The sequence below is a fragment of the Marmota monax genome, unplaced genomic scaffold (assembly GCF_021218885.2).
Source record: "Marmota monax isolate L192 unplaced genomic scaffold, Marmota_monax_Labrador192_F-V1.1 WCK01_AAM20220418_F8-fsc00012, whole genome shotgun sequence".
Classification (NCBI taxonomy): Eukaryota; Metazoa; Chordata; class Mammalia; order Rodentia; family Sciuridae; genus Marmota; species Marmota monax.
In genome coordinates this window covers 10,091,498-10,113,843 of record NW_026695227.1, presented here as the reverse complement: position 1 = coordinate 10,113,843, position 22,346 = coordinate 10,091,498, and the positions used below count along the sequence as shown (strand labels likewise).

General features: G+C 32.3%; 1 protein-coding gene across 24 annotated transcripts in view; it reads left to right on the top strand.

Moving 5' to 3' along the window:
* C2cd5 (C2 calcium dependent domain containing 5) overlaps positions 1 to 22,346 on the top strand; it is a 94,184-nt gene that overhangs the window by 8,140 nt on the left and 63,698 nt on the right. For 11 of the 24 annotated variants that reach the window (XM_058576145.1, XM_058576148.1, XM_058576146.1 and 8 more), the window contains exons 3-8: positions 3,589 to 3,675; positions 7,602 to 7,773; positions 10,097 to 10,192; positions 12,290 to 12,445; positions 13,479 to 13,677; positions 19,238 to 19,389. In XM_058576145.1, coding sequence (XP_058432128.1) covers positions 3,589 to 3,675; positions 7,602 to 7,773; positions 10,097 to 10,192; positions 12,290 to 12,445; positions 13,479 to 13,677; positions 19,238 to 19,389 — 862 coding nt within the window. Of the gene's footprint in view, positions 1 to 3,588; positions 3,676 to 7,601; positions 7,774 to 10,096; positions 10,193 to 12,289; positions 12,446 to 13,478; positions 13,678 to 18,142; positions 18,268 to 19,237; positions 19,390 to 22,346 lie in introns of those variants that run through there. The other 13 variants (XM_058576156.1, XM_058576152.1, XM_058576155.1 and 10 more) reach the window with 2 other exon arrangements.

Here is a 22,346-nt window from a genome sequence, read left to right as displayed (position 1 = left end):
CTTATATTAGCCTATAGTTGGGCAAAATCATCTAACAAAAAGCCTATTTTATGGTAAAATGTTGGATATCTCATGTAATATATTGAATGCTGTACTGAAAGTGAAAAGCAGAGTCGCTGTATGGGTATGCTTTTGCACCATTGTGAAGTTGAAAAATTCTAAATTGAGATTAAAAATGATGGAATATTCTAAGTTTGGAGATTGGCTGTATTTCCTTCATGCCTTGAGTATTGAAATATAATGAAAATTAGATTAGTGAGTAAGCAAAAACCTCTCCCTAAGTTTCTTTTCCCCTGTTGAGTTTCATTTCTTTAACATTGTGATTTGAAAAGAAAAAAAATATGTAGTACGTGAATACCTCCCATTAAAAAGCATTTGAACACTCAGAAATATAATTTGGAAATTCTTATTCTTCAGGGAGAATTGCTGTTTTTTCTTTGGCTTGTGTTTGTATACCCTCCCTCTTCTTATTTATTTATTTATTTATTATTTATTTAGTGCCAGGAATTGAACCCAGGGGCACTCAGCCCCTGAGCCACATCTCCAATCCTTTTTTTTTTTTTAATTTTGAGATAGGGTCACGCTGATCTGCTTAGGGACTTACTAAGGTCCGAGGCTGACTTGAACTCAAGATCTTCCTGATTTAGCCTCCTAAGCCGGTAGGATTACAGGCTTGCACCACTGCACCCGGCCCTTCCTCTTCTTTAAAAAAAATTACTTTTATATGCATATCACCTTTTTAGAAAGAGATGTAATTAAACTTTACATATTTTTCTGCTTGTTTTATCCCTTTTTCTGTTATTTATATCTTACTATGACAGTATATATAATCAACTCCATTTTTTAATTGGGATGCATATGATTTATTTAATTACTTTCTTTTTGAATGACTATTTAAGTTTTTATATTTTGGGGGAGGGCAATTTCTGTGGAAGTACTTCTCTAAGTTAAATTCCTGGAATTGGATCTGGAATTATATAATTTGATTAGAATAATGTTATTGCCATTTGAGTTTTTAATTTCCAATATTTTGGATTTTAAAATGATACATTAAAAATAGGTAATACATATTTATGGTTCATAATTCAAAAGATACAAAATGGGTCAACTTTCATTTTTACTGCCTTTACTTTAACCAACCCATTAATCTCTTTCTTATGTCATCATTAAATTTTCTTGTAAGTCCTTCTAGAAATAATCTATATACTTTAATGTTTTTCATTTTTCTCTCCCCAAAGAATGCTATATGCACCATTCTGCAGTATAAAGTTTTTGTTTGTTTGTTTATTGAACTGAGGGCTTTTGGCATGCTAGAGAAGCAGCCTACCATTGAGCTAGCTACATCCCCAGCTCTATTTTATTTTGACCTCTGTTTCTTATCAGTATATAGGGAGCTGTTTTATTCTTCTATTTAGTACTTCATTTTGTGGCCAGGCTGTGGTTAACTCAGTCATTTCCAAATTAATGAATATTTAGATTGTTTCCAATATTTTGCTACTATAATGCTGATATGTATTATGCACCTCTTAAGCTCTCAAGAAATAGAATTGAGAGCTTAAAAGACATGGACATTTAAAATTTTGGTATATGTTAAACTGTTCTCTGTACAGACTTCTAAATTATACTTGCATCAGAAAATTATGAGAGTGCCTCATCAACATTGTTTTCAAACCATTTGATCTTTGCCAGCCTAAGTAAAAATGTTTTAATTTCCATATCTCTACAATGAGGTTGGTTATCTTATTTGTGGCAGGAGGTGGGAGTTGGGGGTGGTTCCTGGGAACTGAACCCAGGAGCACTTTACCACTGAGCTACATCCCTAGCCCTCAATTCTTTTTATTTTTTATTTTGGAGACAGGGCCTGGCTAGGTTGCCCAGACTGGTCTCAAATTTGTGATCCTCCTGCCCTAGCCTCAACATGCTGGGAATATAGGTTGAGCCACCACAACCTGCTCTTATTTGTCTTTGGCTTCATGATTCTTTTTTTTTTTTTTTTTTTTTTTTTTGTGGTGCTGGGGATTGAATCTAGGGCCTTGGGCATGCGAGGCAAGTACTCTACCAAATGAACTATATCCCTGGCCCTGGCTTCATGATATTCTTTACCATGCAAGAAACTGCTATTTTTATTTGCTCTTTTTAATTCTTTTATACCCCTAATCAAACTGCTTATGTGCCAAATGGTTTATATCATGATAAATCAAACTAAATGATAAAATAATAGAAATATTCAGAGAAGAAAAATAATTGGAGTTTTAGATATTTTGCTTTTGGAAATTTTTTGGACCAATTAATATCAGCAATTATAATTTTTACCTGATTGAACCAGCATTTACAAAGCATATACACTGTGCCAAACTGCTGTGACCAAAGTGAATAATCCTTAGTGTATTTTGAGATTAGGAAAAATAATTGATGATGATAACTGAAGGAATCAGGGAAAGAGTTTGAAGAGATCAAATGTAGAAAAGGGAGGCAAGTGAAGAAGTAATTGTCTAACTGTTTTGCTCTTCAGCATCTTGACCACTTCCAAATCTGGTCTGAGGTTTCACAATCACCATTCTTTTTTTTTTTTTTTAAGAGAGAGAGAGAATTTTAATATTTATTTTTCGTTTTCGGCAGACACAACATCTTTGTATGTGGTGCTGAGGATCGAACCCGGACCGCACGCATGCCAGGCGAGCGCGCTACCGCTTGAGCCACATCCCCAGCCCAATCACCATTCTTTGATGGAAACAAATCCCAGGGATTTTAACTTACTTTTATTCCTTCTTTGTTTCCTTATTTACTTATTTTTGGGTCTTTGGGATTCAGTGCTTGCCAAGATTGTCTATGAAATAAGATAAGTCTCCTTACTCAACCCCTTTCATTTTCCCTGAAGATAGGAACATAAAACATAATAGTTTATTGCCTATCATATTGTGTGAGTACAGATAAGGGGTTAAGAAAATAACAAATATGGGTAAGTTAGAAAATAGAAAGAAATATTACTAAATTTTTCTAATAACGGGCTGTGCTTCTGGATTCTCTTGCTGAGAAAAGAGGATAGTGAGCTGGTCTTTACCTCTTGATTTTTATTTTAGCATGTCATCTCTCCTTAAGATTTTTCTTCTGTTTGAGGGTGAGGACCTTATTTATGCAAGGAAACTGCTTTACTACTGAGCAGTCAGTCTAGGACTTTCCTCTTTTTTTTTTTTTTTTTTTTTTGTGGTGCTGGGAATTGAACACAGGGTCTTGTGCATGCATGCACAATCACAACTGAGCTAATTCTCCAGCCCAGGACTGTCCTCTTTCATCTCAGCATATTTAGTGACCGCACTAACCCCTTCCTCCATGCCAATAAAATGATCTATGATCTATGTTTTGTTTTTTCCTGTGCAGCTAGCTGGTCAAGCAGAGCAATGGAAATTAGGTGAATCTGCAAGCACCTTGTCAGAGCATACCTTTTTCCTCTTGGCTTAGGGGATAGTTGGCTTTTTTTTCCCTCTATGCTTAATTTTTCTCCCCTTGCTTGGCTGACATTAACATTTACTTTTTTCCACATTTCTGATGTCTATTCACATTTCTGAATGGTTTCTTATTTGTATTTAGGTAAAATTTGGTAATACCACCTTTAAAACAGATGTATACCTCAAGTCACTCAATCCACAGTGGAATTCAGAATGGTTTAAGTTTGAGGTAAGTTCTTAAATGCCCATGTTTTTTGAGTATATATTTTCTTAAGTGACTCTTTTCCTTTAGGAATGATAAAAGTATCTTTCATTTCAGGCATAGTAGATTTTCTACAGTATAAGAATATTTCTATTTCTGCCTCACTAGGAACACTGAGTTTTTAAAAAAGTTTTTAAAAGAACACTGAGTTTTTTTTTTTTTTTTTAAATTTTTTTTAATATTTATTTTTCAGTTCTCGGCAGACACAACATCTTTGTTTGTATGTGGTGCTGAGGATCGAACCCGGGCCGCACGCTTGCCAGGCGAGCGTGCTACCACTTGAGCCACATCCCCAGCCCCAGAACACTGAGTTTTTACCTTAAAAAAAATATAGTATATGGTAATGCAGATGGAAAAAAAAAGCCTTAAAGTGTATTATTTTATTATTATTATTATTTTTTTGGATTTTAGCATATATAAAGAAGTACTTAAGAACAACATACACAATATTTTTTTGTGCCATTTTAGCCATTTTAAAGTATACAATTCAGTAGCATTTATTACGTGCCCAGTATTGTACAACCACCATCACTATTTCCAAAATACTTTTATACCCTGAATAGGAATTCTGTGCCTACTAAGCAGTAACTCGCTAGTTCCTTTTCCTCAGACTTTAGTAACTTATCTATATTCTATCTTTTTGAATTAGCTTATGTTAGACTCTTCATTTAAGTGGAATCATAATATTTGTCCCTTTTTATTTGGTTCTTTCATTTCCTTATGTTTTCAAGGATCATTCACATTGTGGCAGGTAACAGAATATTATTTTTTTAAGCTAATATTTCACTGTATTTGTGAATTTTGTTTATTAATTTTTTTGCAGTGCTGGGGATTGAACCCAAGACCTTCTGTAAACCAAGTGCTACTGTGCACCCTGAGCTACATCCCCAGCCCTTTTAAAAATTTTTATTTTGAGACAGAATCTCATTAAGTTGTATAGGCTGGCCTTGAACTTGGGATCCTCTTGCCTTAGCCTCTCAGGTCACTGGAATTCCAGGTGTATGCCATGATACCACTGCCCCCTCCCCCAGTTTATTTTTTTAATGGAGTTATTTATATTTTTGTTGTTGATATGTAGAAGTTCACTATACTAAATATCAACTCCTTATCAGGTAAATAACTTGTGAATTTTTTTCTCCCATTTTAATAGGTTGTCTTTTTACTTTATTGACACTACCATTTGTATAAAAGTTTTTTATTTTGTTGAAATTTGAGGTATTTTTTGTTGTTGTTGCTTGTGCTTCCCTGATCCATTCCCTATGTTTTTTCCTGAGAGTTTTATGGTTTCAACTCTTATACATAGGTTGTTGATCCATTTTGAGTTCGTTTTTATAATAGCTTGAGGTAAGAGGCCAACTTTATTCTTTTATACAAAGAAGTCCAGTTGTTTCAACATCATTTGTTGAAGAAACTGTTCTTTTCCCGTCCTTCTCAGAAATCAATTTAAAGGGCGCGTGTGAGGTACAGACCACACTTATTGGTAGAGTGGCTGTGAGTTGGTGAGGGGTAACTTGGCTATCCCAACTGTATACCAAAAGGATGCAGTTGTAGAAACTATTATTCCTAATCTCCCAATGGCTTTTATCCAAAGGTTTCCAGCCAGATGGATCTTTCTAAGGAAGAAAATTTCTAGTTCCCATTAACTCCAACTCTTTTAAAAATAGAGTTCCATATTGTTTGGATAACATTGGTTTGGAAGTCAGTAAATTATTGTAAACTATTTTCAACTTTACCTTTGAGATAAGTTAAAACAAATTAGTTGTACATAGAAGTATGGGAGCTATTCCATTGATCTATATGTCTGTCCCTATGTCATTACCATATTGTTTTGATTACTGGAGCTTTGTAATTAAGTTTTTAAATCAGGAAGTGAGCCTCCAACTTTTCTTTTCATGTTTAGTTGATTTTTTTTTTTTTGTCATGAACTGTTTTGTCTCTGCATTTTTTTCTTGTGGATATGTACAGATTTTCTTTTTAGCTGTTTTCAAAATGCCATTTTATATTTTGAAAAATGCATTATTGCACACATTCAATCTGTACCATTTTCAACTACATTATTAAGATAAAATGTGGACTATGTAAGTCAAAGAAAGTGAGCAGAGAAACTTGCTTACATGATTTCAGATTTATAAAATTATGAAGTGCATCTTTCTTGTCCTAGAAAAACATTTGAATACTTACATAGGTTTATTTTGAGACTTCCTTCTTTGAGACTTCCTCCTTTCTTATAACCTAGAAACGGTTAAAAAATATTAATTAATTACATTGTTATTGGAAAGCTAGGAGGAGGAAGGCTTCATGTGTTAGTTTTTATGATGCTAAGAAATTATCATTTTAGAAAATACCATTTTATTTTGTTGATGATTCAATACTGTTAATTTTTAAGGCTAAGGAATACTTCAGCAGCTTATTTTAAACAATATAGGTTCTATGGTATTCCCTATAATCTCAGCTACTAATGAGCTGAGATGGGAGGATTGTGTGAATGAAGCTACTATCCTGGGTAACATAGCAAGACCCTGTCTTAAAAAAAAAAAGTGTGTTTGTGTTTATTTGTAGTTTTTCTGAAGTAAGAGATTTTTAAAATATTAATGGTTTCAGAAACTATAGTCACCAGCCATTTTCTTTACAATTTAAATTACTATTTTGACTAGTGCTTCTAGTTAATAGCATATATGATATCAAGAATATGCATAAACTTTGTGTTTATAGTTGATGTTATAAAGTTCTTTTTTTTAACTGTTGTTTATTTGTGTATGTTTTTAACACTCAAATATCTTAAAGTAGATGTTTTCTCTCATATAAAAGAAATGTTGAGACGGTCAGTATATAGCTTCATGTAGACATTTTAGATTCAAGACCCTTTCTGTCTTTTCTTCATCATCCATTCATGAGAATCATGTGACTTTAATTATTTTTTTGTATTTTTTATTGGTACATTATAATTGAACATAAAAGTGGGATTTGTTGTTACATATTTGTCTATGCACACAATATAACAGTATAATTTGGGCAGTTTCACTCCCTAGTACCTCTGCTTTCCCTCCCTCTTGTCCCCCTTTCCTCTACTGGTCTCCCTTATCTTTTTATGAGAGTTTGCTGTGCTTTTCCCCACATTTTTCCTCTTTAGCTTCCACATATGAGAGAAAACATATGACCATTGACTTTCTGAGTTTGGCTTATTTCACTTCACATAATACTCTCTCAAGTTCCATCCATTTTTCTGCAAATGACATGATTTCATTCTTCCTTTGGGTGAATAGAATGCCATTGTGTGTATGCGTACTTTGGCTTGTCTTCAAAGTGACTCAGAGTCACTTCAGGTTCCAAGTTAGCAGCTGGAGTTCCAGGCATCTTCCTAGTGTTCTAGGCTGGCAGAAGAAGGTAGAGAAATGGGGAGTACTGGAGGGACCAGTGAATTAACGTGCACTTTGAGCTGAGCAAACCCTTTGTTTGTTTGTTTTGTTTTGGTACTAGGGATTGAACCCAGGGCCTAGCACATGGTATGCAAGTGCTCTACCACTGAGCTATAACCCTAATCTCTAATTCCTAATCCTTGACATCATACTGTTTTTATGTGTGTACTAATCTCTTTTTATCTTTGTGCTTAGATATCTATTCTTTTACAGAAATAAGTCATTTTTAGCCAGGCAGAGTGGCGCACGTTTGTAATCTCAGCAACTCAAGAGGTTGAGGCAGGAGGATATCAAGTTCAAAGCCAGTCTTGTCTCAGAACATTTTGAAAAATGACTCGCCCAGGGTTAGAGAGCCCCCGAGTTCATTCCTCAGTGCTAAAAAAAATTTAAAAAAGTCATTGTTTTCATTTGGTATATGTATTCATTTGTGATAGTTAAGATTTTAAAATTAGATTTAATTTCAAGGTATACTTTTAGGTGGATGATGAAGATTTACAAGATGAACCTTTACAGATCACAGTTCTTGACCATGATACTTACAGTGCAAATGATGCCATTGGTAAAGTGTACATTGATATTGATCCTTTACTGTACAGTGAGGCTGCAACAGTCATCTCAGGATGGTTTCCAATTTATGACACTATACATGGTAAGGAGTAATAATTTAAGAAATATCATAAAATTAATGTTTTATATTTATTCTTAAAGACTTTACTGCTACATGGTTTTAAAATGTATATCTTACATGCCTTTTTAAAAATAGACAGGTAGAAAAGTAATAGTAAAATATTGTTCATAGAATTTTTACTCCTGATCGGAAATTAAAATTATGCCTGCAAAATTTGTGCAACATAGTAAGTAAATGCATTATTTAAAAATTATCTTGTACTGGGATGTAACTCAGTGGTAGAGTGTCTAGTATGCATGAGGGCCTGGGTTTGATTCCTAACACCTCAAAAAAGAAAATTAATTTTGCTGGTACTCTGTTTCTAAAACACATTTTCAAACTGATAATATTTGCTTATAAAATCTTAAAAAGTTTTTTTGTTGTTAAAGCAGGGTTTTCAAAGTATACTGTAAGAATAATTAAGGGTCTCCAAAAATGCTTTCATAGGGTCTGTGAGTTGAGAACTATTTTTCGCATAATATTCATACATATTTACTACATTTATTCTCACTTTATTCCAAGAATACAGTGGAATTTTCTGGAAGTTTTTCTGACATTTGATGTTACCACCAACTGAATGCAGAGCAGAAATGAGAATCTGTGTTATCATTAAGTAAATTATAGGTATTTGAAAAATGTAACAATACTTCTCTTAATACTAAATTTTTTTAGTATTAAGTGATCCCCAGCGTTGCAAAATAAATGAATGAATGAGTAAATAAGTAAGGGCAAATATAGAACCTGAATTATACAGTCAGAAAAAAAAGAACACGTTTTCAGAATACAGTGCAACAAATGTGCATGATATATTATGGATTACAAAATGCATGTTATAAAGCATTCATTATATGATGATCTCAAAGTTGTTTAGAACCCAAAGAATTATATTTATATGATATCATTGGAGAAATTTGCAGAATACATTATCAAATGTTTATCCTAGATAATTACTTTTCTGGATTATTTTTCTTGTTTGCCTCCCCTCCGCTTTTTTTTTTTAACTTTTCCCCTATTTTCTATAACATACATATATAATACACGTACACACACAGACACACACACATATTTCCTTTATAAACAGAAATCTAGTCATCTTTTATGTTACCAATTAAGAAAATATACTGATATACTGCCAGTTGTGGCCTTATGAGCCTTTAGTTTCAGCTTCTCAGGAGTTTGAGGCAGAAGTTCATACTCCTTGAACCTAGGAGTATGAGACCAGCCTAGGCAAAACAGGAATACCCTGTGGTCAAAATTAAATGAGTAAATTAAAAAAAAAAAAAGAGGCTGAAATACTAATCTGGACTTGGATTAAAGGTAGTAAATAGCTATATAAATGAATAAATTTCCCCACCATTTACTATTAAATATTGTTTATAGGGAGTTAAATATGTTCATGGGCTCTTTGTTAGAAATACAATCTTATGATTTCAATAGATAAATTAATAAATGACTTTTCTTAGAAGGCCCTCTGCCATAAGTGAATTTGAAGTCAAACAGTCAAGTGAAAATATTTAGTAAATATTTAGAGCTAAGAGCTGGATCATTCTTTTTTATTAGACTATGTTTTGAAAACCCTTATTTTTGGAATTTTAAAATTGGTGTATTTTAATTATTTACAATAGTGGGATTCATTATGCCATATTGTACATGCACATAGAATAATTTGATCAATATCATATTTTCAAAATTTTTTAGTTAGCTTATTTGAAATTTTATTCATTGAAGTGAATACAACTTCTGTTGAATTATAATCTTGCATTAAGTGTTAAGAGTATATACTCTGAAATCATAAAGATCTTACTTAAATCCTGGAATCTTTCACTAACTAGCTAATGACACTGAATACATTATTTAATTTTTATTATTTACATGTTTCTTTCTCTGTAAAATGGGTATGGTACTATGACAGAAATTACCTTTTTGGGTTGATGTGAATACAGTGAGATACTATATGAAAAACATTTAATATGCCATCTGTCAGTACTCAGCAAATGTTATCACCACCATCGTTATCATCATCGTTGTCATTGTCATCAATTTAAATGGGATTCTGCTCCATTCAGTCTTAGTTCAAATAAATGCAGACTTTTGGTAATAGTGAAAATTATTCATTCTTGTGCATAGGTGTTCTGCTTCAGAAAATACAAGAAAACCACTGATAATGAAAGTAATTAAGATACAAAGTTAACATTATTATTATAATTTATACATTATTTTGAAACCATTAATTGCATCTATTTGCTTCATTATTTATTGTACACTATTTTCTTAAGGTATATTGATTTTCCTTTTGAATATGTAGGTATCCGTGGAGAAATCAATGTAGTTGTCAAAGTAGACCTCTTCAATGATTTAAATCGATTTAGACAGTCATCGTGTGGAGTCAAATTCTTTTGCAGTAAGTAAATATATTGTCTTATTTAACAGGAAATTTAATGATTTTTAAATGTAGAAAAATTCAATTAATATTTTAGAAGGCTAATAAAAATGGTATACTTTGATTTTAATACTAAAGAAAAAATTGTTAATTTTCCAGAAACAATTACTGTAGCTCTCTGGCTATTTATTTGATTTAAGAGTAAATGTTATCTAATTTTTACAAGTTTATTGAAATTTATTTTTGAAAAATCCAGTAATGTTTTATTGTAGTATAGGTCACTGAAGGATAGGAGCAGAACATTTTAGCCAAGCACTGTGGTACAAACCCATATCACATAGGCTTTTGCGAGTATGAAGCCCCAAGAACTCCTTGAAATATATGAGTCTGGCCTGTGCAAATTTGGGCATCTTCTAGCCAATCCTTATTAGTAGGGTTGAGAACCACTAGGTAGTTGATTATCTTTGATACATGAATGCTGTTTTAATATACTAGTTTGGTGTAGATGTTCTAAGATTCTACCCCTTAAGATCTTACATAAATTCAATGACATTTTATTTAAATATATATATATATCTTTTTTTTTTTCAACACAATGCCTTTATTTATTTATTTTTTATGTGGTGCTGAGAATGGAACCTGGGTCCCGCCCGTGCTACGCGAGCACTCTACCACTGAGCCGCAATCCCAGCCCTGACATTTTACTTAAATGAGTCTTAAGTGAGCACATATTAAACAAGTCTATTATATAGAGCAATGACTGTTGGACCAGTTGACTATATGACCATGGATTATTAGAAACTACAGGGCTATTTGACTCCTTTGGTTATATCAGAAATGTAGTGGTCTAATTCTTAAAACTGCAGTATGTGGTATACAGAAGAACTTCTGCCAGGGACCCTGAATAATTTGTCTTAATAATAAACTAGTTAACTTTAATTTTGATTTTTTTTTGCCATGTCACTGTACTTTTAATTCAATATTAGATTCATCACATTTTGTGATTCCCTTCCTGTGTATGTTTTTGATTTTTATTTTTTAAATAATTTTAATTTTTTAAAAATTTTAAAATTCTAAATTTGTTATATACAACAGCGGAATTCATTACATTTCATATTACACATAGAGCACAATTTTCATATCTCTGGTTGTATACAAAGTACCTTCACATCCTTCATGTCTTTTACCTTGTGATAAACAGAAGCTCTAATAGATAGTTTGTTTTAACATGTACTTTGGATAATGATGTTCATCTCATTCCACCATCATTTCTATGCCCATGCCCCTTCCCTTCCCCTCCCACCCCTTTACCCTATTTAGAGTTTGTCTATTCCTCCCATGTTCCCCCTCCTTACTCCACTATGAATCAGCCTCTTTATATCAGAGAAAACATTCGGCATTTGGTTTTTTGGGATTGGCTAACTTCACTTAGCATTATCTTCTCTGACTCCATCCATTTATTTAATTTTGATTTTAAAACTTAAATTTATTTTAACTGATATATAAAATGTATAAATTGTACAGGTTTTTGGAATACCATGATATTTTGATTTTTAAAACTTTATATGATATGGAGTGTTACTTAAGGTCTCTAGCTGTTTTCTTTTGTTTTTCTTCTTCTTTTATTTTTCAGTAGTACTGGGGAATCAAACCCAGAGCTTCATAGTTAGGCACTCTACCACTGAGCTACATCCTTAGTCCTCCTTTTTTTTGAAGTTTGAGACGGGGTCCGCACTAAGTTGCCCAAAGTTGCCTTGAACTTGGCAATCTTCTTACCTCAGCTCCACAAGTAGCTGGGACAACAGGCATGCACTACCAGGCCTCGCTCTGTAGGTATTTTCTTAATTGTAAAAGTACAATTCATATTTATCAGGCTTACATGAAAAAGTGAGGTGTGTCATGAGAGAAAAGTTATTTGTAAGATTAAAATGTGTCTTAGAAGACTTTTTAATTGGGAATATTATAATTACACTAGTAATTACATAATTACATTGAGATCATCATAATATAAAAGATGTTTTTGTATATCCAAAAGGTAAGAACTTTGACATGCATTTTTTAAAATTCATTTTTACCTTGTGATAAACAGAAGCTCTAATAGATAGTTTGTTTTAACAGCAACGTCTATTCCAAAGTGCTATAGAGCTGTGATAATTCATGGATTTGTAGAAGAACTTGTAGTCAACGAAGACCCAGAATATCAATGGATCGATCGAATTCGTACACCAAGGGCATCAAATGAGGCTAGACAGAGACTCATTTCTTTAATGTCAGGTATAAATAAAATAATTTCATTTTGATTAATACTGAGTTTTTGCTTTCCTTTTGTAATGAAGGCTAAGATTTTAGGTGACTGATTCCCTACTCTTGGCCCCATCCCGCTGAACATTTTTAACAAGTGGAAATCTGAATCAGAAGCTTGTAGTAAACTAGGTAATGAAAGGAAATTGTGTTATTGAAGTGGGGTAGTGGGTGGAAAGAGCCCTGAGTTAGGAGGTTCAGAAAGGAGTCCTGAGCAGGAAACTGGATTTTAGTTTTCTTTCCTCTAGCATTGGTTTATAGTCAGAACTTAAGTAAATCTTTTATCCCTGTCTCTGAAACTCTCTGTTCAAATGATACTCTCTGTTCAAGACTTTTCGTAGTCTTTTCCTGAGAATTTGTTGTTTAGCTTCCTCTATCGCTCCTGGCACTTCCTTTGCCACTCTTATCTCATTACCTTTCTTTATTCTTCTTTGGAGAACTCATTTACTACTTGAAATTTGTATTTATTTTTGTGTGTGCGTGTGTGTGTATACAATATATATTCACAAAAGACACAAACAAGAATATATGTTATATTTAATAAATGTATTATATTTGTATTCTGTATATTTGTGCTGTGACATAATCATACTGTATTATAATAAAATTATGTTCTATGTATTATGTTTATACTTATATATTCTCTATAATATCTATTTTTGTTTACTTATTTAATTATCTTTTTATCCCACCAATGTTAAACTTCACTAGATTTGGAACTTTACCTTTACTGTTCACCCAAGCATCTCTAGCACTTTGAGGAAGGGAAGAATGCCAAGCACATAGCACAGAACCAAAAAAAGGTTTGGTAAATGAGGTGCATGAATGAGTCTCATTTCCCTGAAAGTAGGAAGTTAGACCAGATAATCTTTTTAAGTTCCCATCAAGTTCTAAAATTCTATAATGTTTTTAAACTTGTTTTTTTGTCACTACCTTATCTAGCTTTATAGTATGTATTGTTGGGAAATGAAACAAAGCATGAGTTTTTTTCTTTCTTTTGTGGTAGGTGAACTACAAAGGAAGATTGGCTTAAAAGTACTCGAAATGAGAGGAAATGCAGTTGTTGGCTACTTACAGTGTTTTGATCTGGAGGGCGAGTCTGGGTTAGTGGTACGAGCCATAGGAACAGCGTGTACTCTGGATAAATTAAGTAGCCCAGCAGCATTCCTTCCTGCATGCAATTCTCCATCTAAAGAAATGAAGGAGTAAGTATGAATTAATGAAATTGTTCTTATGGAGATTTTTATCTCTTACCTATACATTTTCATTTGCTTTACAACATTTTAGTAGCATTGTTTGATGTGTATTTCATTTTCTTCTGTGATTTTTCTTATCAGAGATGACTGTCAAACTTTAACTTAAAAATATTTACATAATCCTAGTATTTTATTTATAATATAAAACGTGAAGTAGTATAAACTTAAACTATTCTACATATTTATTTTATTTTATTTTTTTTAGAGAGAGAGAGAGAGAATTTTTTAATATTTATTTTTTAGTTTTCTGCGGACACAACATCTTTGTTTGTATGTGGTGCTGAGGATCGAACCTGGGCCGCACGCATGCCAGGCGAGAGCACTACCGCTTGAGCCACATCCACAGCCCCTATTCTACATCTTTAGACATTATGTATCTAAAACATAAAATGAATATTCATGCAATGTGTGGAATTTTATTTATTTTTTAGGGAATTATAATTAATTCAATTATAATTATAATTATAATTGAATTATAATCCAATTATGTTTGTTATTGGCAACATAGTATAGAGAGGAACAAGGATTGGCTTGTGCAGGAGTCTCAAACTCAGATGTCTACAGAGGCCAGGCAGTTTATTAAAATAAAATAATTGAATAGGAATACTGGGGTCTGTGTAAGGCTGAAGTTGGCAAATCCTCCCTCTTTCTTTTATTTCTGCTTCTTTGCTTCCTCCCTTCCCTCCACCCCTTGTCTTCCTCTACATTTCCTTGTCCTCCCCCGACTTTTGTTTTTGTGATGAGGGGGTCTCACTATGTTGCCGAGGCTGACCTTGAACTCCTGTTCTCAAAGCTATCCTCTTGCCTTAGCCTCCGGAGGAGCTGGGATTACAGGTGCATTCCACTGTGCTTGGCTTGGCAAACTTTTCTTTCAAAGGAGAGATGCTAAATAGTTCAGGCATTGACAATAGGGTCTCTATCTTTATTTATCAGAAACAAAACAGAAAAACCCATGAGTTTGCCCATCCCCTATCTAAGAGGTTAGAATCATAAATTTTTATTTCTAGAAACTATGTGTGGTGGTTCCTTTGGTTGGATTTGGTCTATGTGTTCTTATTTGTGTCAAAGGCAGAGATTCCAGTTTGGTGATGTTATATGTTGAACATCGGTAATTAAAAAATTGGAAATCCAAAATGCTCCAAAATTCGAATGTTTTTTAGTGTTGGCACTCAAATGTTTCAGATTTTGGAACATTTTGGATTTTGGATTTTCAGAATAGGATGCTCATTGAGTAAAGTCTGTAAATATTCAAAATCTGAAAAAAAATCTGAAATCTGAACTCTTATTCTCAAGCATTTTGAATAAGTGATTTGAAAAAGGACTTTCCTGTCATAGTGATTAGGTTAGTAGGTTCTTTTGTGGGCCAGAGATACTGACACAGCAAGGAACAACTTGTAACTACAAAAACTTGTTCCATCCTAAATGCCAATAGTATTTTCATTGAGGAGCACTGATTTAGAGATATGTCTAGATTGAGGATTGGTAAACTTTTTAAATAAATGCCCCCATAGGACAGGTAAATAATTTTAGTTTTTGCTAATGCAACTATATGACTCCACTGTTATAGCACCATAGCAGTCATAGACAATATGCAAACTAATTGGTATGGCTGAGTTCCAGTAAAACTTTATTTACAAAACAGATGGCAGGTGGATTTGGCTTGCAGGCTGGAGTTTACTGACTCCTGTTCTTGATTGTCTGGGAGTCAGCATTCTGTAGTCAGAAAACTTAAACCATTTCCCAGTTCAGCCATATTTAAGGGAGATTGAATGGAAAACAATCACAGTCTTGAAAAAAAGTGTTCTAAAATCTGACCCTTTTTAAAATGACATTTTATCTTAAGCATATTCTTTTTGGTTAGCCATTTCCTTTTTTCTGGCCTTTAGTCATTTGGATTAAATTTTATTCATAAGAGGAAGCATGGAATTGCATAATTTTATTTGAAAACACATTGACAAATGAAGTAATTAAAAAAAATAAACTCAAGAGTGAAGTTGCTAAAATAGGTCTGGAAGAACATGAACTGTCAGCTGCTAGAGGTAGAATCAGATTGCAGGTTTAACTTTTTGAGGGATTTAGAATTTTCCCCCTTCTTTTCATAGCAAGTTTAAGTGAAGACCTCCTTCTCTCCACTTGACACTCTCTAGTTTTACCTACACTGATTGAAGGGACTTGGCTTTTACAGTTGTGATATCTGAAGGTCTTTTTCCACTCTGATATTTAGTGGAAAGAAAAAGCTGTATTATCTGTTGGTGTCTTAGGATGAGATATGAATAGCAGGGGAATATGTTTCACATGCTTTCAGGAAGAGATCCATTGATGTAAACCTTCTGGGATTGTATAGATATTCTCCTCTTCTAATTTGTCATAGCCATTTTCTTTAAATTATCAAACATTTACACAATGAAGAATTTAAGTTGTTTTATTAGGATTTTCTGAACAGCATCTTACTACCTAGTTCATGTTATTTAGAAAAACCCTCTGTATTCAGGCAACTTTATTTGAGCCAGCTTCATTGTATTCTTGATAGTTTGAGTGCTATTTCCAAACTTATTTTATGTTTTGGCTGATTATAATTATTCTAGTATTTAATTATCATATAACATTGCTGAGTCTAGATAGGAATTTGATAAAAGGTAGTGTAGATTGGATTTAATGGATTAAATGAATTACCTAAGTGAATTAGATATTACAATGTATAGAATGGACTTAATATTAGAAATACCATAGGTTGTTATTGTGAGGCAGCCTTTCATGCAAAGACTGATAGAGTCAGAACTCCAAGAATACATTATGGTATGCTTCAGTGTATTTGAATTATAATTTGATGTCATAATTTGAACATTTTAATGGTATGTTCTACTTCATGAGTTTTTTTCCTTTTAAATGTTTAACATAATGCAAAATATAATACCCTTTTTCTTGCTGAACTCTTGGTGGTAAAAAGTGTTAAGTCTAATGTATCACTTTTCTAAAAATGCTTTCTAAGAGACTTCAGCCATAATTTTTCCTATGTACAGCTCTGATTCTTAGACTAGACTTTTTCAGTGTAAGAATTCTCAGATTGTTTTCATGCTTTAGCAACAAAATACAAAACAAACAAACAAAATCTCACTTAGTTGTTTCTATAAAAATTGATTGCCAATAAGGTGTTTGATTTTCATCAGTTATACAAAACACATTTTAAAATTTATGTTAGCAACAAAAGCAGAAACACTTTTCCCATTGTAAATCAATAATATTTTCAAAAGGTAGCCTGTGGAAGCTGGTAAAAACCTTTGTGGCCAATAAGTGACAGCTCATGTTTGATCCTTGACAGGTTATGATTGGTGGGATTTTTCCCTGAGCAGTTAGTACACTCATTAAGGAAAGGACAGGAAAAGTAGAACTCTTGCCTGTTTTTAATTTGACTTCTAAAAAATGGGAGATATGATAGTTTATTTATATAGGGTTCTTCCCCCCGTTGTACAAAAACAAAGATATTGTACAGTGAAATAATTGTTAACATGAAGTTCACGATTCTTTTTTATGTAATATACCTATTTATTACATTCAGTATAACTTTTTTAGCCAAATTCCTCTTGAAATTTAAATTTTTTAATATGAATTTACATTTATATATTTAATCTAAGTTTATTTCTATATACACAAAGATGTGTTCTATTAGAGGATATAAGTTAGTATCTTACAAAATTTCAATTCAGAATGTAGTTTATGTAGTATATTCAGTATGAGAACTAGACAACATTATTTACATTGCTTTATTAGTATGCTTGTAAAAGCAGTGTCCCTTTGTTTTGTTTTGTTTTCAGTGTAGCCTGGTTATAAGCTATATATTTGATACGTTGAAATACTAGAATGTGTGTATCTATTTATATACTAGAATGTGTATATCTATTTATATTCATTCAGTTCACTCATTTCTCTTTATGTGTCAGTTTTCACATTCTTAAATATTCTTGTTGTGAGATTCTAGACAGAAACAGTTGTTAGTTAAGCTTTCTTCATAGAAAAATATAAATATATTTGCGGTTTATATCTCAGTTTCAAAGGTAATATGAGAACTTTATATTTGACTTCTCACTTTTATAGGTGTTTCTTCCCATAAATATTGCATAGTAAGTTCCATTTTGATGAAATTAATATATTAAAGCAAGTTGAAATCCAAATCTTAGTATTTTTTCTTATTTACAATCATAATTTATTAATCTGAACCTTTCAAACTACAACCATATCCTAACAAATTAATATTTAGATGTTCTTTTTGAATTTCATCTTATTTTTTTGCATGCGAGGGATTTAAAAATAATTTCTCTCCTTGAACTAAAGCTCCTTCAAAATTATTTAACATAACTTTGCAATCTGTTGTATGTATTGTTTTCTTTTCTTCCACTTTGACCACAAATTCCCTCAGGTCTCCGCTGGTCCATCCTCCAAGCCTTGGATGCCGCTCGACTCACAACAGCCCAATTCACACTGCTACTGGCTCACGACTTACTCAGAACTTCTCTGTGTCTGTTCCCACTCTCATCTATACTGGTACGAGACTGCTCAGACTCCAGAGCTGGGGAGAGGCAGGCCACGGGCAGAGTGGCTGCAGAGGCAGGCAGGCAGGTAGCGTAGGCAGGTACCACAAATCTTTGCTTCTTCATTTTCTTACTGGAAGTCCAGCTGCAGTGAAGAACTTCTGTATTTAGTTGCCGCAGAGGCTCACACATTATGGAAGTGAAAGTGTTCTTCCAGCTTCCAAAGTCTCTTCCACAGATCCTCTCAGAACCTTATCTTATATAAGTGTACTGTGAGTTTTGAGGAGAATCTCTCAAAATGTGTTTTGTGATTATTTCTATAATTTTTTAGAAATGAAATTGTTAATAAGATTCTAAATGAAATAGATACCAAACCTTCTAGTTTGCTTGTTTTCTTTATGTACTAAACCTGTTAACGGTAGGGTCTGTTTCATTCTGTGGAAGAGAGCTATTGGAAAACAGGTAAGCAACTATTCTGCATTAAATGTGATGTTTCTATGTAGCTATATTCATTTTCCTCTTTGATGTGTTTTTAGCTGTGGCACTCTTGATGCTATAGGATAAGGAAACATTTTTTTCTTTTGAAGATACCTGTGTGTGTGCAAATATGAAAACAATTATGAATATTTCCACACACCATTTGTAGCCATCATTTTTTCTTTTGTAACTTAAAAAATCATTTTAAAATATTTTGTCATTTTTTTAATTTCTCCTTTTAATATGTTTTAGCCCCTAAGTCTGTCATTTCATGCTTTTTTTGCTTTATCACTTGGCTTATTAACTGTTTCAATGCAGATAATATTTATCTGGAGAATGATGAATGGTTAAACAGCAATTGGTTGTCTTTGACCTCATTCCCAGCTCCACATTTAAGAAATGACTGCTGGCCCTGCCCCAATACTTTCCTGGTGTTTGGATCATGCTGCCAACCGTCAAGCCCTTTGGCACATGATTACTTATTTTTTTCCACCTTCTTCTGGCAGGATTCCCTTCAATGAAGATCCCAATCCCAATACTCACTCATCAGGACCCTCAACCCCTCTGAAAAACCAAACTTATTCCTTTTCACCTTCCAAGTCCTACAGTCGACAGTCCTCTTCTTCTGACACAGATTTGAGTTTGACACCCAAAACTGGTAAGGCGCTTCCACCCACCTTTTATTTTTTCTTTTTTTAAAAAAATTTGTTTCTGTTTCTTACTAGCTTTCCATCCAAATCTTTCCTCCTGTTTTTGGCATTTAAGTTAAAAAATAATGTGACTTGATTATTTTCAGTTATTACAATTAAAATATTAAGGTTTTTTTTTTAGTTCAGAAATTATCTTGTTTAAAGATCAACATTTTGTTAATTTAATCAGAGTGTAGCCATAAAGTCCAAAATTCATTTTTGTGTGTAGACTTTTTCATTTCATACTCAGGAGGAATAACATCTTAAAGCATTTGAATAGAAAGTAACACTAGTGGCTTACAATCAAACTCCTTGAAGTATTAGCATTTTTAAATTCATTGTTTGTGCCTCTCTGAATTTAATTCTGAGATTTGATTATAAAAATAATTTTCAGAACTGAAATGATTACCTTGGAGTACATAGCTATTCATCTATTTATTAATTTGTTATTTAAAATGTCTGGGTTTGCTAGTTTTATTCTCTAGCTTAGAAAATGCTATTTTTAGTTATACTTGAATATTTCTCAATTTATTAAACTTATAATTTTTTCCCTCTCCTATTTGTATTTTTATGAGTAATCTTTGTGGGTTTTTATGCATATGTTTATGATAAAAAGTTCATACAGATTAAGTTAGTATCTTACTCCCTAAAATAGAATTAACTTATATAAAGCATTAAATTATTGTTATTTCTAAGGAAAATTAAAAATAAGTTAAAACATTTAACAGTTTATAATTTTTGTAAATAGTATTTTTGTCTGGCAGTTTTCCCATCAGATTGATTAAAGTATAGTTCTTATTTGTATTACTTTTAAACTTACCATCTTTAATAGACTTACTTTTGTGTTAGAAAAGAAATTTATAAAATGATCCCAGATTTTGTGAAAACAATGAAAAGAAAGCTAATTCCAAACCAGTGCTACTTATAGAGAAAGGACTTTTTTTTTTTTTTAAAGCTCATAGCTTTAATTTCTATTTTTTATAAATGTCATTAAAACATAAAGATAATTATAGACTTACTTCTTTTGATAATAACTTTATTTTTACATATACATTAAGCTCTTCATTTTCCTGAGTTCCACTTCTGAATTCAACCAACCATAGATTAAAAATATTTGAAAAATAATTGGATCTATGCTAAACATGTACAGATTTAAAAATTGTCATTTTTCTCTAAGCAATATTGCTAACAGCTATTTACGTTACATTGCATTAGGTATTATAAAGATGATTTAAAGATGATTTAAAATGCATAGTATGTACACAGGCTGTATTCAAATATGATTGCATTTTATGTAAGGAACTGGAGCATTTGTGGATTTTGGTATTGGGTGTGGTGGTGGTGCTTATCCTGGATCGGTCTGTTGCAGAGCTAAGAGATGACTGACTTTATGAACAAACATCTAAAAATAAGATAGTATTTGACTATAATGGATGCTTTGGAATGTGACATTTTAACCATATTTATGCTATAAAAATTGAATCACTCAAAGTACAGTAAAAAATGTTTTTTAAATAAAGAATAGGAGAGTCTGGCCTTCATATTCATGACAATCAGAATTAGACAGACTTAGGATAGTATTTAAAGGATACTTTTTGAAGCTTTTTTTCACTAACTTTGTATTCCAGGCCACTTTTCAATACTCTTATCTATTATTTTCCTTTGCCATATCACATAGAGTTTTGAGAGTATTTCCTTGGCTTTTTGTTTCTAAAGTCTATGCCTACTAAAGCAGATTGTTAAGATATAAATCAGTTGAACCATGCTTCTCTTAACTGATAGGCAATTAACAGTATTAGCAATGACAACCTTTTTGTATTATTAGTACTTAAAAATTTATTTACAAATGAAGTATTAATTTTCGTGTGTAAGCTTGCTCTAAATACAGTTTGTTTGCCCATAAATATTTACTACCTCAATAGCTTATTTATAAAATATTAGCGGTTTTTAGTTTCTTGGCCTTAGCATGAGCCCTTAGATATCTGAATAGTTCTGAGGAGCATTCTGTTTTTCATAGAGAAGTAATTTGGTAAAATTAAAATTGTTTTAAAATTCCTAGAACTATAATTCAGCATGTTTGTCATGCTTTTCTGCCTTCTAATTTATCCATATGTAGAATAAGTATCTTGAGAAATACTGGAATGAGATAATCTGATTATAATTGATTTATCATTACTAACTGGGAAGACAAAAGTAGAACAAAAGTAATAAAGCTTAGATAGAAAAAGTTGTTTTTTGTTGTTTATAATTAATGTTCTTGCTTGTTTTTTCTGGTAGGTCTCCTCTTTTTTTAAAAAAAAAATTAACTATTTCTGTAAATTTTAACTTATGACATTTTATGAGGCTTTATTTTTTTCCCCAAGTAGTCAACTAATAAGAGTGGGATTTTCAAATGCTAGTGTTAGAATACTAATTCGACACCTGACTTGAACTAAATTTTTCTTTTTTAATCAGGTAGCTAGCTATGTATAGTTTCTGTGATCCAGAGGTTATTGGACCCTGATGAGGCTCAAATATCCGTACTTCACACAGTACTGTGATCAGATTAAAGTGTGAACAATTTTAGAGAAAAAAGAAAAGTATTAATATATCTCAAAGCTGTACAGAAGAAAGTTGGTATTTATTTTAGATTAATAATGACAATTGCCTACACCTAATATGGTGCCATTTGATTTTATTTTTTAAAGTAGATATTCAATTCAAATACCCACAGTGCTATCTTTTATATTAGCTAGTAAAATTTAAAAATACTGTACTTTACCACTTTAAATAAGTGTTTATAGTTGAGGCAACAAGTTTCAGGCTTTAACACTTTGAAATGTGGTACACTTTAACCCTTTGAATTCATAAACAAGAAAAGGGTAGGTAATTTAAGTATTTTGAAGAAGTCAGTTAAAAGTAAGACAAAAATGATTAAAATGGCATT